Source organism: Dermacentor silvarum, chromosome 11 (assembly GCF_013339745.2).
Source record: "Dermacentor silvarum isolate Dsil-2018 chromosome 11, BIME_Dsil_1.4, whole genome shotgun sequence".
NCBI classification, from domain to species: domain Eukaryota; kingdom Metazoa; phylum Arthropoda; class Arachnida; order Ixodida; family Ixodidae; genus Dermacentor; species Dermacentor silvarum.
This window is the reverse complement of record NC_051164.1, coordinates 83,793,485-83,808,712: the sequence shown is the minus strand read 5'-3', so window position 1 is coordinate 83,808,712 and position 15,228 is coordinate 83,793,485. Positions and strand designations below refer to the sequence as shown.

The window sequence follows — 15,228 nt, the reverse complement described above, 5'->3', positions numbered from 1 at the left end:
GAGGGAAAAGGTTAGCTGTGTGTTTACAGGAAAGATGTGCAAACGCAGGTGGTGTGTTTGTACCTATTTATTCTAACCACACACCTATTACAGTGAAGCTGTCTAAGGCTAGGGTTCTATGCACTTTTCGTGTCCGTCAACAGATCTGCGTGTGCAAAAACTCAGCTCCCGAATTTGTTGCAAAGTCGCTTCATTCTATGCAAAAGCGTGTACGTCTCATTGCTTGAATATGCATTTTCAGTATATTAGTTATCAATAGGCACCATTTTCAAAATCAATAGACTCTCAGGTAGATAATAAGCGTTTCTCAAAGATTTGCCGCTGTGAGACCCGCGTCGGCCGTGCGTACGCTCACACCACCCTCTCTTAGTCGTCGTTCCAAGCGCTTGCGTGCCTAGTTTCCTTCCGCTCTCCCGGCGTGGCGGTCCCGTCGCGCGTGTCTTCTTTCCTCCGGCTCCCTGAGGTGGCGGTAGTCTTCCACACGAATGTATGAAGCCGATCAATAAAAGTGTATGTGCGTGTGTTTTCTTCGGGATGACCGCCATCACCGCTAAAGAGAAATAAAATTTTCTCCTACTTTTGATCTAAATTCTGTGTCACCTCTATGTCGTGTACTAAACTTTTTTGCTGGTAATCCACCTTCACAGCAGTGCAATGGTGCGTGATTTTTTTCTTAGCGCACTTCGGTGCTTTGCGCTGCATTTGAGTCATGCGCTTCGAAGAGAAGGAAGCACGACATGTAAACGGTCTGAAAGATAAAAGCCACACGGCCCTTCGAGCCTGCTGTACTGCGAGAAAAACATTCTTGGGGAGCGGTTGTTGTAGATATACGTCGGAGCCCACTGGAAAGCGTAGAACGTGTTGTTTCCTGCTTATGTCGGTGTACGCATGCTCCGATTACACGTGCAGTGTAAGGGAGACCTGCCACGCGACTAACTGCGTCCAACAAGCTCCCAACAAGTTCCACCAGGGCTCCGGCAGTCTGAGTTGCCATCTTTCATACACTACACTCGTCGAATCGGACACCGCGCTAAACAACAAATGTCCTTTCAGAAGTTGAGAAAATAGTTATTATGAGCGTCGAGGAAACCCGACCTCTTTGACGACATTTCGGAACCACGGCTGCTTGGATTGTTGGAAGCTGATGGCTCTTAATTTTGTTCAGCACAAGTTACATTAAGTGGGTGAAACATATTTGCCAAGATGTTTCACTTACTATATCGAACCTATGCATAGAATAAGATTAGGAGGATACGCGAAGGTGTTTCGGTTTTGCTCGCTGTCAGTGAGCAAGTAATATAAAACACTACAGAGTTTAAGGTGGTACATACGCGTTTTGACTTCCACAATACCGGGACAGAAATGTGAACAGCGGTCCCGGTGATGCTGTGTCCAAACAAACCACGTCGTCCTCTTTTTGCATTCTGTCGCACGTGTACTCTTATGTGCTGAGGTTGAAGTTTTAGCCGCAGCGACACACCCAGATATTTATATAGCTTGAAAAATGGGTACAAGCTCATGTTGAATTGCACACCAATTCACTACTTGCCTCTTCATTACAAACCACGATTCTCGATTTCCCTGCGCTAAACTTCAGACCGAGATATGTTGCTTCATTGCCACACGTATCCGCGGACCTGTGTAAATTTGCTGCATGGCCCGCTATAGTAGCACTACGTAGTTCGCATGCCCTATCCCAGGGCCCCGCCAATACACGAGTTACCCGTTACGTGCGTAAGACAAATCAAAACCTAATTGAATATTTTCATTCGCATTTTATATGCCCTTAACGTAAGACGTGAATGACAATTGGCATATACGACACTCTTTCGTCAGTCCGTCGTGAATTTTCACTGCCTTTGTGCATCTTCGGCCTTCCCAGGCGATTTGTACTACTCGGTTGCTCTTTCTTCTTTTGTAGTGAGAGCTACGTTGGCCGTATTCTCGCCGTTTCGCTGTGGCCGGTGGCCGCACCGCGAGCTGAGCCGTTGCCTAGCAACCGCCGCAGCTGGCAGCGCCGCTCGCCACACCATCTGGCAGGACGTCAGAGGAGGAGCCGGCGTTGCATCGTATATATAGAAGGGGCGGCTTGGTGGGATTCGTCAGCAGATATGTGGAAAGTTAGTCGGAGAGACTGAAAGAAGCCAGGCTTCGTCGTGGGAACGAAACCAAGAGGAGGCAGCGAGCCGAGGAGATGGAGGAAGAACGAGCCGCACGGCTCGAGAAGCGTCGTCAGTACGAAGCGGCCGGGCTAGTGGATTCAGATGAGGATAGCACCCGAAACGTGTTCAAGTCACTGGATAACAACCCCTTATCCGCCCGCCTCAGCGACCATCGGGCCGTCTTTGTGGCAATTTAGAAATAATAAGATGAAAACTTCCAAAATAAATGCGTTACACATGAAATATATCTACTCCTTAATGTAACCATAACTTAACGAGAGGTAACAACCACACCTAAACACTCAGACGTATACGAAGCTAAACGATAAAGATGTAACCGTAGAGAGAACCAAGCTAAACAAAAAGAGTAACCGTACCTCTCGCTACGCACACCCAGGCATAACTGAGTTAAGCCACAGTTTTCGTTCGTCTCAAAGGGATCTATACTGCCCGCACCTGCCATTTAAAAAATGTCACAGTTTCGCCCTAAGGGCGAAGCAATGAATGCGATAGCAACACAGCAATGTCATACGAAGTAAGGTGAGCGGCTTTGGTAGCAACAACACGCAGAACTGTTGTCGACGCCATCGGCGTTTTGCCCGCGTTAGCTCAAAATGCGTGCGGCGTTGGTGACTGTTGCTGGAGCCTCTGATATAAATAGGCACTTGGTGCCGCAGCTAAACGTCGCCTCCCTTCCCTCCCCCTCCCCCACGGCCTCTCGCGCGTCCGAAGAAGGCGCGTTTGCTCTACATATATGGTGATTGTAAAGGAGAAAAGAGACGCCTACTTCTGCAGCCCTTAAGCGAGCACGGCGCAGAACGCGCGTTTGTTCTCCGCCGTGCGTTCACTCCCCGTGAAAGACGCGCCCCTCGCGCCCTTTCACTCGCACATACAGCGTTCGGCGCGCGGCGACGATTTCATCTCCAAATGACGTCATACGGAACCTCACGGCGACGGCGACGGCGACGCCGACGGCAGAAATCTGCTTTTGAGTGTCCATATAATTGCTATCGCAATAAAATTTTGAATATTTCTGAGCTGAAGCACTGTTTGCCTTAAATTGTAATGTAATGTTGTAATGGCCCAATTCCTAAAGTGTGCTGCATGGGCCAGAGAACACCAAAAAAAGTTGTCGCAGTTTCACCTGAAAGGTGAAGCATCAATTGCGATAGCAAATTTGTAGAGAGATATACGGAGTAATGATATTAGCTTTATCAGCTGTATAAACTTGGACATGCAGCAGCACCGGCAACGCGCCGAACTGTTGTCGACGCCGTCGGCATTTTGCCCGCGTTCGCTCAAAATGCGTGCGGCGTTGGTGACTGTTGCCGGAGCCTCTGATATAAATAGGCACTTGGTGCCGCAGCTAAACGTCGCCTCCCTTCCCTCCCCCTTCCCCCCCTCCCCCACGGTCTCTCGCGCATCGGAAGAAGGCGCGTTTGCTCTACATATATGGTGATTGTAAAGGAGGAAAGAGACGCCTACTTCTGCAGCCCTTAAGGAAGCACGGCGCAGAACGCGCGTTTGTTCTCCGCCGTGCGTTCACTCCCCGTGAAAGAGCGCGTCCCTCGCGCCCTTTCACTCGCACATACAGCGTTCGGCGGCGCGCGGCCACGATTTCATCTCCATTGACGTCATACGGAACCTCACGGCGACGGCGACGGCGACGGCGACGGCGACGCCGACGGCAGAAATCTGCTTTTGAGTGTCCATATAATTGCTATCGCAATAAAACAAGGCACGGCGGGGAACCGCAGCATTACTCAAATTTATGTGACGGATTTTCATCACGTCACGGATGTTAGGAGCAGCCGCTTGGTTGAATGATATTACAATTTAAAGCTACTAGTGCTTCAGCACAGTAATATTCTAAAGTTTCATACGGTAGGTGCGGTCAGTATAGCGGCCTTATAGAACAAGCGACTTCAGATGACACCACTGCTCATGGAGCCAACTGGCCGGAGCGCCGCCTAAAGAAGTGATCTCAGAAAGGTTCCACATTTGCTCTGCATATGATGCTTATCTTCTTCTCAACATTTATTTACTGATATGGACAATCACAAAATATAGGTGAGAGGACAATACACTTAAGGCTTGCATATTATCTTTTAATCTAACTCCACAAAATATAGCGTCGTTATAGGCTTGAAGCTATATCATTAAAGCAGGCTCGACCGAAAGGCGAAGAATTGATAGCTGTAGCTCTGAGGTTTGTGCTTGAACTCCACGGACGATGTTCTATTACTATATGCCTAACTAGTACTGCCTCGGCCTTGGCTAGTTCCAGGTGTACTGGAAGATAGGCAGACCGCCAAACATGATCGTCGCTTTGTGCAGAATCGGGAAAGTGCCAAAAAGGAAATCTAAATCATAATTTTAATGCGAAAGCATTAATAGGAAGCTTTAGCTCCGGCCCAACTTCGACGCGGCCTATTCAAATACATGTAAGGGTACGTTCGCACTAGCGACAAAAACGCGCGCGACACGCCGTTCGCGGCGAGGGATGCTGTCGCGAACGGCAAGATTCATAAAAGCGGCAGCAACGCGTAGACCCATTTTTCGCGGCGGCCGCAAAACAAGCACCAATCAAAACGTGAGCCGCGCAGTTGTGGCAATAATGCATGGGCTCTAAGATAGAGTAGTGACACGCGCGCCGTAAAATCTCAGAGGCCATGTGCAGCCAATGAGGCCGTTTCCGTTAAGCCTTCCCGTACCGCTGTCGAGACGCCGAGAAAGAAGTGGTTTCGCAATGGAAGCTTTTTCGGAGACAGACCGCGCGTATGCCTGTTTGTACATGTACGACAAGTCCAACGTAGATTTTAAGGACAAGGAGTTGCGCGCAGGCGGGGAACAGTGTGTGTAGCTGGCCCTCAGTGTCCCTGTGTCGCCAGATCGCGCGCACCCGAAACCTTCTCGTCCGCATTTTGGCACGTCGGTGTCGCACAACGACGTGCTTTGTCCACGCTGTCGCTTAGCGTGGGCCTCCTGTTCCCGCAGCGCCACGTCTGGGCGTCTCCGGCGTTGAGCTGCAGCGCGCGCCGCACACGCAACAGAACATTGTTTCTGCACCTGAACTAACGGAGTGGCCTTTGCGCATGTGCTGACCCGCCTTTCTTCATTGTGGTTAGGGTTTGTGGGAGCTTCTCGGCCGGCGTTCGGACAACACGCGGGGACATGTTTGCGCCATGAGAGGGACGCGGTGCTTCTCTACGCAAACCGCGCACCGACATGTACTATTCTAGCTACTACGTGCGGAAAAATGACGTCACAAGCCGACAGGGTCTGCGCGGTCTGCACAGTCAGCGCAGGCTGTTTTACGTTTCGTTCAAGCAAGCAAAGTTGTCTAACCTGAGGTGTTAGAATACAGATTCTTCTGTGCACCAGTCTCTGCGATCGAAACATGAACGCGCCTAGACATGTTTCGCCTCCTAGCGTTAAAATTACGACGCAAAGAGAGACCGGACACTTAATGTGAGGAATGTTCTTCGGAAAATTCTCTAAAACTAAAGGAATCAGTATTTTTATGTGTAAATATTGATGACGGTGAAAAATCGCGCTGTGTGTTCATAAAACGTGCCAAGCGTCTCATCGCGCTGGCTTGCACGTGGAAAATACTTAAGGATGTTGTGTTACGTTTACTGAAGCATATGGCCTAATGGCTAGAGGATCGAGCTGTTGTGCTAGGGGTCCTCTCTTGGAATCCTGCCGTCGCACTATTTAATTTATGTCTATTAATTAAAGTCAACGTCTTTCTTAGCGACTTTACCCCCACTTTTCCGTATCGGTTATGTTTCAAACCTCTTTCGTGGGCCGATCAAAAATTACATTCCTACCAGGTTTGACCCTTCATATTGCTTCCCACTTTTAATATTCAATAGCCTGAGGATATTTAAGATAAAAGGCAAGCGCTGTGAGTGTAATGGTTCATGGCATATTTTGTGGGCTGCCGTTCTCAAAATTCTGAGGAATAATTTTGCCAAGGATGTGAGACCTGGAATGAGCAACTTTAGTGCTACGATAGTGTGGCAATATGACCCGCACAAACAGCATGTCATAGAACATGGCATGGCATGTAGTATACATATACCTGAATATATGCGAAGCCTCACGGCGACGACGACGGCGAAAATTCGCTTGGAGTGTCCTCATAATTTTTATCACAATAAAAGAAAAAAAAAGAAGTGAAGGACGATCAGACGTGCCTGACTTGAGCTGCATCCTTTTAAGTGGCTCGCGTAGACACCGTCTGGTGCCGCGTCGGTGTCTGTTGCATTGGCTGTGCCACACAGCGCCGCAGTGAAGCGCGGAGCACGCTTTACAGGAGGATAATTGTTGGAGATATGTTTAGCCTTCAGAAAAACTTAACGGCGCGAACAATAGCTTCTCTCAATGAAAGTACACTGAGGAACTGGCCAGGAAAGCTGTGTGGTGAAGTACGCAATATTCTTTGTTGCCACCACTTGTGCTAATGGTTGTACTTTCTTCACTCTTGACAGTCTGGGGCCAGCAAACCTCTGCAGGAGCGTCTTCTTTTTGTGGTCACTAATCCATTTTACAGGACGTGTTTAATCATTGTCACGCAGAAATTGGAGTAGAAGGCGTGCGACTTCTTTTAATACCATCCTTGATCCCTTTGTAAACAGCAAATCGCCTCAGATATATCAGCAGTGGTTATAGCATCAGAGCTGATCGTGTTCAAACTTAAGCTCAATTTTGACTTCTCAATTGCGCCTTTATTGTGTCTTCTTTTTTTGCCTTTCATTCGTTTTGGTACTCTTCATATTCCTGTGGAAACTCTTAGTTTTGAAATGAATTCGGGGTCCTACGTGCAAAAACACTGTATGGTTATGCGGCACGTCGTAATGGGGGGACCCGGGATTAATTTTGACCGCATGGAGTTCTTTAAAATGAACACAATGCACGGTACACAGGCGTTCTTGCATTTCACCCACATCGAAATGCGTTCGTGATTGAACCCGCGACCTCAATATCAGTAGCTCAGCACCATTGCTGCTAAACTATCATGATGTGAATAGCTATTAATATTATGTTTCATTCCGCCGCCCGATTCTTGGCTTATCCCTGTACATGGTTACGCGGGACATAGTTAAGAACCGTTATCATTACCATAGTCGTCATCACCAAGACAGTGTCTAGATACGAGCAGAAGTAAGCAAGAGCCGTCGTATTCCGAAACCGATTGCTGTGAAGTAATCGTGACGAAATTTGAAGTACGTCACGATTTTACCGTGGTTTGTATTTTGCATGTGCAGTTGCTTCATCGCTACGCATCTGAAACCGTCATAAAACATTTGGTAGCAGACGCTTTATCTGTACCTGGTATCTCTCTATTTCATGTTGTCAAGTAGCATAATTTGATAGTAAACCGAAACAACAGTTTTCTCTTGCAAAAACTTCTCTAAGCCTCTGCAGATGCTTCCCGCAAAATCTACTGCGGGAAACAGTCTGAGTCCTAATGCCATCAATAACGTTCCCGTTTTCTCTTCTGTTTCTGTCTTCGGTCGAGGCAAATAAACCGCTCTTAATTTTTTTTCAGTCTTTGTATTTCCTCTATTAGAAGCCCTTATTCTTTAAAACCCCATTGTTCATCCGCCAAGAAAAAAGTGTTCGTTATAAATGAAACTTCTGCTAAACAGTCATGCAGGGATCCTGCTCATTATTCTTGATCGAGAGTTTATACTTTCTGAAAGACACAACGCGACAGCAAATAAAAAAAAAACAAAAAAAAGAAGGAAAAAAAAAGAAAAAGAAAACAGCTCCCTCTAAATACAGCTTTAGTAAAAAACTGTCAGCCCTTCCACCGGGTGGAGATGGAAGACCAGCGAAGCTGTACTCTGGTGGGAATTATGTATTTTCAATTATGACTATTAAGATGTGATGGCGTAATTGGTTATTTCAACTATTAAAGAATGCGACATATATATATCATCCGGCGGTTTTCATTTATTTAGTTACCACAGGACCATGGCCATAAGGTCGCTATGGTACACCGCCATAGGGTGTACGGCAAAGGTTGGCACGTTCTTCTTAAACACGTCACGAACGCCGCGCGCGTTCAGTGCGAACGCGGGCAAAACGCCGCCGCTGTCGAGAACAGTTGTGCGCGTTGTTTGTGTGACCGCACACAACCGCTGTCAAAGTGCTGGCTACGTGAAGGAACCGACGGAACGGCTAAACGCCATTGTCGACACTGTTAGGGGAGAGGCGGGCGAGAGCCCAGAGAGAGTCGGCGTCACAGGCGGCAGAGGCCGGCAGGGCTGCGCGCATGCGCCGCAGTGGGAACAAGGTTTCGAGGTCACTTGCGACAATCGGCTTCTAACCACGTTTACCCAGTGCTTCCTTTTTGTATCTTTCACGTTAGAAAAGCAGTGTAAAATGTGAAAGGAAAGAACAATAGCCCAATATTGAAAGATTCCAGAACATTCCTGACAAAGGCAGTTATCCTGAAAGGTCGTGATTGGTAATAACTACGGGTTGTGCATCCGTAGCCATCGCGATTATGATTTATCATGGTAGATCACGATTATAAGTAGAGGTCGTGTTGCAACGATGGGGGACCGGACCAATCAGTACTGAAGCTCAGACAACTTATACGCTCAGCTTAATCAGAAGGTCGCACTCTTCCTGGTTGAGCAGTCCGTCGATGACCACCCTGCCGCGTCCTGTTGAGGCACACCTCGTCCAGGGCCACTCTTGTTCCGGTAGCCCGAAATAGTCGTCGCAGTGAAGCAGCTGGCCCTGCCATTACGTTTTCAGAGAAGCGTTCGTGTGTCAGTCTCGATTGAAAAAATTGGATGCTTCTGTAGAGGTTGGGGTAACGGGCTGGGCAAGCGCATGGCTTCTAGTCGAAAGTACAATTAATATTACGAACCCGGATAAAGCGAATTCTTCTTTGTATTGAACAACACTAGAAACCACCATTCTGGGAAAAGAAGAAAGTACTCTGAAGTATATGAAGTAGTATTCTGGAAAAGAAGAAACGGCGAGTGCTTGGACTTCACATACCTCATGTATGTGACCTCATGGCTCGTTAGCCTCATGACTTCGAAAGGTGTGTAGATTGAAGTAGGCAACGACTATGCACTTGGTGGGCGTGGCTGCGCCAAGTAGTAAGAGCTCGTTAACAGAGCTCTCTCGCCGTCTCCCGTTCGCTCAGTCCTCCAACCTCTGACTTATTGCTCGGCATTGGGCAAATGTGAAAGTGAAACGTCATAAGAACCATCACAACAGCTGTGTCGTCTTACGTCCGTAACGAATTTGCAAGACCGCAGCCATGACCCAGTTGTAGAGCGCCCGCCTCGGCTGCGGGAGGTTGTGGGTTCGATTCCCAACGCCGCCGGGCACCCACTGGTTCAAATGGGCACACGTGTACCCCGGCCTGGCGTTCGGCTTCCTTCAGGGGTGATACGCTTGGGAAAGGAGCCTGCGCCTGGAATTCCCGTCGAAACCCTCGTGAGCACAAAAGAACAAAGTGATGTTTGGGCCGCTCCCATGGCGGCCATTTCCCATGTGGCGACCCAAGAACCTATTGAGGTGGGTACGCCTTCGGGTTGAGGACAAACACCCATTTCCAAGCGTTGAGGTCCCATATTTGCCGAGCGACAGGCCGGGAGAGCGCTTGTACCTATTTTACGGGTAGGTACCCGGCGGTAGCACTTGCTTCCCATAGCCGCGGCTGATGCTCTTCAACAAGGTCATATGTTGTTGGACAAGAGCCGCCCACAGACCGCTCACAAATCTCTATTTGGCCGTCTTTCGAGATGTGAACCCCAACGAGAGTCGAGCAAACAGCCAGGGAACATCTCTTCCCATTAGAAAAAAAAGAACGGTGGCTTTTCCGGCGGCACCGCGATTTGAACTCGGTACCTCCCGCATAAGAGGCGGATGCTTTACAGCTGAGCTACCGCTGCGGTATACACCGTCTCGAAGCTGGAGGCTCAGCGAGAGTATTTATTATTTTTTTACACATTTACACACTTCACCTACATCGCCGTACGGCATTGCGTAGGGAGGTACACAAGGGTAATAACATAACGCAGTTAGCAATCGATATGATAGTTACGACAAATACAACGATACACAAGATACTTTTAAGAAAAAAAAAAAACACTGGAAAAACAGTGAATTACAGAAATCATAAACAGTGACACATCCTTACATTTAAACACCCAAACGCTTCGGGACAACAGACAACTCCTATTGGCAGTTGTATTGCGGGCGTTGTTACAGGAAAGAAAAAAAGATTTCATTATCAGTTCCATTAACGACAACATCCGGGAGTCGGTTCCATTCCTGTATTGTTTTCACGAAGAAGGTACTGCCAAAAGAGTGGGTTTTGTAGGAGTATTCTAATATTTTCTGTGAATTATCTCGTCGATTTGAGACGTACGTTGGTGCGAAGAGATAATCAAGGGGGTTAATGGCATTTCTATTGTAATAAATACTATGAAGAAATTTAAGCCATAGTTTCTGCCTCCTCACCATTAGTGGCTTCCATCCCGAGGTTTGTTTTATTTCGGTGATACTTGCAAAAGAATTACAGTTGTTGCTAACAAATCTGGCTGCTTGATTTTGAATTTTTTCCAGTCTGTCGATCAAGTATTGCTGATGGGGGTCCCAGATCACACAAGCATAATCCAGAATAGATCTTACATACATGATATAGAGGGTTTGTTTCACGATCTGTGAGGCTTGTCTAAAATTTCTGCGTATAAAGTATCGCAATCTACCTGCCCTTTGTCACGGTAATATCTATGCGCTCAATCCACTTAAAATTGTCGAAAAAATAGACGCCGAAATTTTTATAATGAGATTCATTGCCAATAATTGAATTATTGATTTCGTACGTTATATCTACTTTACGAATCCTGTTGGTGAACGATACGCAGGAACATTTCTGGATGTTTAGACTCATTTTCCAATTTTGACACCACGTTGATATTCTGCACAAATCATTTTGCAAAATTTAGGCATCCTTACGCGATTTAATCTCCCTAAACACTACACAATCATCTTCGAATAACTTAATGGAAGCGGTAACACCATCAACTATGCTATTAATGCAAATCAGGAACAGAAAAGGTCCTAGTACGCTCCCTTGTGGTACACCGGACGTAACGTTTACTGCGGATAATTTTGAGCCGTTAATTACTACGCTTTGCTGACGACCGTTTAAGTCGTCAGAAAATTTATTAGTACACGAGCGTGTTTTGCATTTTGCCAGCCCCCATCTAAATGCAGACGCCGCCGGAGGGATTCAAACCCGTGGCCTCGTGCTTAGCAGTAGAGCGCCATAGCCATTGCGCTACCACGGCGGGTCGAAATTGGTCACTGAGAGAACTCCGCTATGCAACCAATATTTGAAAAGTCCAAGACAAGACAGAGGTTGACAGGTAGCTTATGCTTGAAGTGATTACCAGTGATCGAACGAGGGAACCTCGCTGTAGCCAACGTGTCGACGAGTGGGGTTTCTCTTCGTCACGCCCTAATGAAGACAAGTGTACTCTGTCGAAATGTTGGCTCTAGCCGGCCACATCCCTTGTTCCACCACTGTCGATATTAGAGAAGCCGCTTTGCCATTAGCTCTAGTGACAGGTTATGTCTTCTCCCTTGCGAACCACGCAGCGCAGTGATCTACTTGAACAGCGACTTTCACGGCGGCCAAACTGTGTTCGCCAAGACACCTCGCACGAGCATTCGGGTAAGTCGAAAAGTTTGTCTTCTGACAGCTTTGGACAAAGGTGCGATATTCTGGCCTCAGAACACGCGTGTAAACACGAAATATATAGAGCTCAGCTCGGCTTGTGTTTCACCGAGGTGCAGTTCTCATATAAAAATGGTATGCTACCGTAGATCATATGCGGCACGCCCCATATAATATATCAAGTAATACAGGTATTTATGTGGTATTCAATATGGTTTATATGGTATTTATATGGTCTTCAATACGGTATACTCATATGAATCACGCTCTATATGATATATAGTGGAGATACATTTTTTCGGCTATGTCCATATGTTCATATACTAGATATAGCGAGTATATAGGACATATAATATATGTTACATGGGGAACATACAGATCTTAAATGGTATCTGCATAATTTCATATCGTGGAAATTGGGATTATATGGGGCATTTCCCTATGTGAAATATGGAAACATACGGATTATATATTGGATATCTATATGCTCATATGGGGTTATTAGATATACACATATGAATTTTTTCAATAGGGCGTGCTTCATCGAGAAAAAAAAGGCTGATAGGATACATTAGGTTCATATCTATTAATAAAAATATTGTCTGTATACCTTGACGCACGGTCATGTTACAATTCAGTTGTGATTAACTGGCAAATAATAAATTTGTGCTCTTTTTTTAATCGGGGACCAGATAGTACGCACAGGAACCAGATAGTATTAATTACACTGTATATTCTTGTTTTATTGTAGCACTTATACGATGTAAACATTCTTTCTGTCCTTTGTTACCTTTGTGAACCATTTATTCAATGTATGCCCCCTCCCCCCTCGATCTAACATCCTCCTACGAGGGCCTTCAGGGTGTGTCCTCAATAATAGACAGCTGCTGTTGCTGGCGATGACGACGACGACAGTTACTCTACAGCGCGAACTGTTTGTTGTGGCGCCACCTACAGGGCATCGTGAGACCCAAGTGCGGCCGCATGGTGTCGTTCGCGAGCGAGACGGCGCACGGCGTGCTGCCGGTGTTCACCGGCAAGCGATGCGCCGTGCTCGTCTGGATGACGCACACACGGCGGAAGGAAGAAAAACGCAGAGCCCTGCTGGACAGCGTGCTGAGGGAGATCGACGGCCGCGTCCGTAACAGTTCGGAGCGCGACGACCGCTGGGACTTTCTCTGGCAAATGAAGAGGGACTGACTCCTCGACCGCAAACCTCGTCGCCGGAGCATTGGGCAACTTCCGTGGACTGCCCGATATTTGAGACCGTGGACTGCCCGATATATACCCTCCAACGCCCTCTGGGTCTTGAGGGTATACTAATAATAATAGGTTTCGATAGTAGGTGAAGAGGCTCTTCGGTGCGCCCGCATGTCGGCGAGAAGCATCGCCATTTTGAGTATCGAAACACCAGTCACAAAAAAAAAAAAAAAAAAACGCCTTCGGCTTGCGCTCCCGAAATTCCGCGTTGCTTACGTTTTGCGAATCTTGACTGTCCTAGAACTTTGTTTGAGATCGTCGTTTTGAATACAGTGGCACCCGAGTAAAACGAACCCGGATAAACAGAGTTACACTCTATATCGAACAGGAGAAGTTTACTGACCTGTACTCATGTCAATAAATCCATCATAACGAACTGGACATTGGATATATCGAGCACGGGGTACCAGCTGCCAGCGCCCTTAAGTCTCTCTGAATGTGTTTTTTTGCCACTGGGAGAAGGGCATGTGGAGGGGCATGAGAGTTCTGAGCGCGCAGTCGGCTTGCTTAACCAAGCTTGCTTAGCCATGCAACTCTATAATTAAAGTTATCTCGCTCTGACGGTATGGACTAGTCAGATAAAGCACTGACAACAAACACAGCACTGCACGCTTGTAAAATGTGAATAAATAAGTTCCGGTTGCAACCTGGTGCCGATTAGAGCATTCTTTTCTTTCACGAAAGAGAGCAAAAAAAAAAAAAGTCGGAATGTACGCATGCGTACGAAATACACGTTCTCTTATGTCGCTTTGGACGAAGCGAACTTTTACAGCGATCCGCATATTTATTTATTTATTCCGAATAAACGCAGAACACAGCTTCGCTGCCATCTTCGTAGCAATAAGAATGCCCAACCGGCAGTATTTACAAAATAGATAACTCACTCGACGCAGCATTGCACGGTTTAATTAACACTTTTCACAACGCACACACCACACGCAGGCATACACATCTACACCCACAACAACACGCATGCACACGCGCACACACACATATACAGTTACCCTAATTCTCGCACAGCCAAGGCAAGTATGGGGACAGATGAATGCGATAACTACGGCCACCTCGGCAAAGACGCTTGCATTTGCGGACCACGCTAGAGTCGCATGGGCTCATTGGCCTAAATGTTGTTCAAGAGGACCCGGCGGAATAAACATTTGTGTTAAAGCCTCACAGTTCGGCCTTTCCGCTAGGTGACCTAAACCGTAGAGAGAGAGAGAGAGAGAGAGAGAGAGAGAGAGAGAGAGAGAGAGGAGAACATAAATTTGTTGCATTAAACAAGGAAACCCTTAAAACGTGCACGACAGGAGAAACGCGGGGCAGTACAAGTAGTTGGGTGCGCTCGGGAAGGAAAATGGGAAACTAACCAACCCAAAAGTGCATCATCTTGTAATGATAAAACTTCTGCTGCAAGTGAATGTCGTCATCATATAAACCAATGATAGCTGCGGTATAGTGGATGACACGAGAGATCTGCTTTTACTCCAAGTCGCGCATCAGGCGTCATTTGTGCTTCCAAACCGAGCACAGCGCTGATAAGAGTTGTACAAAACATTTCGGAGGCAGAGTGCGAGTCCCTTCGACATTTCCTCGGTGCACATAAGCACTGCATGAATTTTGGTCTTGCGGGTGCGTTACGTGGGTGAAATTTAAAGAGTCAACTCGACAAAATGCTTTGATCAAATTTTTAATGTTACACGTTGTGATGTGCGGCGAGCGCGAACTGACGCCGATGAGCTGCTTAGTCTTCATAAACAAGCTCCAATCGATGTTTATTACAGGTATTTGCAGATTAGTACAGCCAGCACACGTTCACGAACCCAAAAGTCATAGTAAGCGACGTCCTACCACAGGACACATCTTTCAGCGTCGGGTAAGCGCATGCCACTGCCCTTATTGCACATGTAGGCAGCGGTGAATAGTTCCAAATTCTTGAGCGGCACGTTCACCCTGAAAGCGGACAAGAATACTCGTTCGAGACTTCCTCTCCGGAAAGAAAAAAAAAAAAAAGAAAGCGCGAAAGCCATTATCACGTAATCAAAGCTAAATGTGTCGGACATTCAACATCGTCGTGTCTGAAGG

General features: G+C 47.0%; 1 protein-coding gene across 3 annotated transcripts in view; it reads left to right on the top strand.

Annotated features, from left to right (window-relative positions):
* LOC119432944 (prolyl 3-hydroxylase 2) overlaps positions 1–13,669 on the top strand; it is a 207,485-nt gene extending 193,816 nt beyond the window's left edge. For all 3 annotated transcript variants that reach the window (XM_049659363.1, XM_049659362.1, XM_037700090.2), the window contains 2 exons: positions 11,808–11,883; positions 12,844–13,669. In XM_049659363.1, the coding sequence (XP_049515320.1) occupies positions 11,808–11,883; positions 12,844–13,086 (319 nt within the window). In that variant the 3' untranslated portion in view covers positions 13,087–13,669. The remainder of the gene's footprint in view (positions 1–11,807; positions 11,884–12,843) is intronic.
* The last annotated feature ends 1,559 nt before the right edge of the window (positions 13,670–15,228 follow it).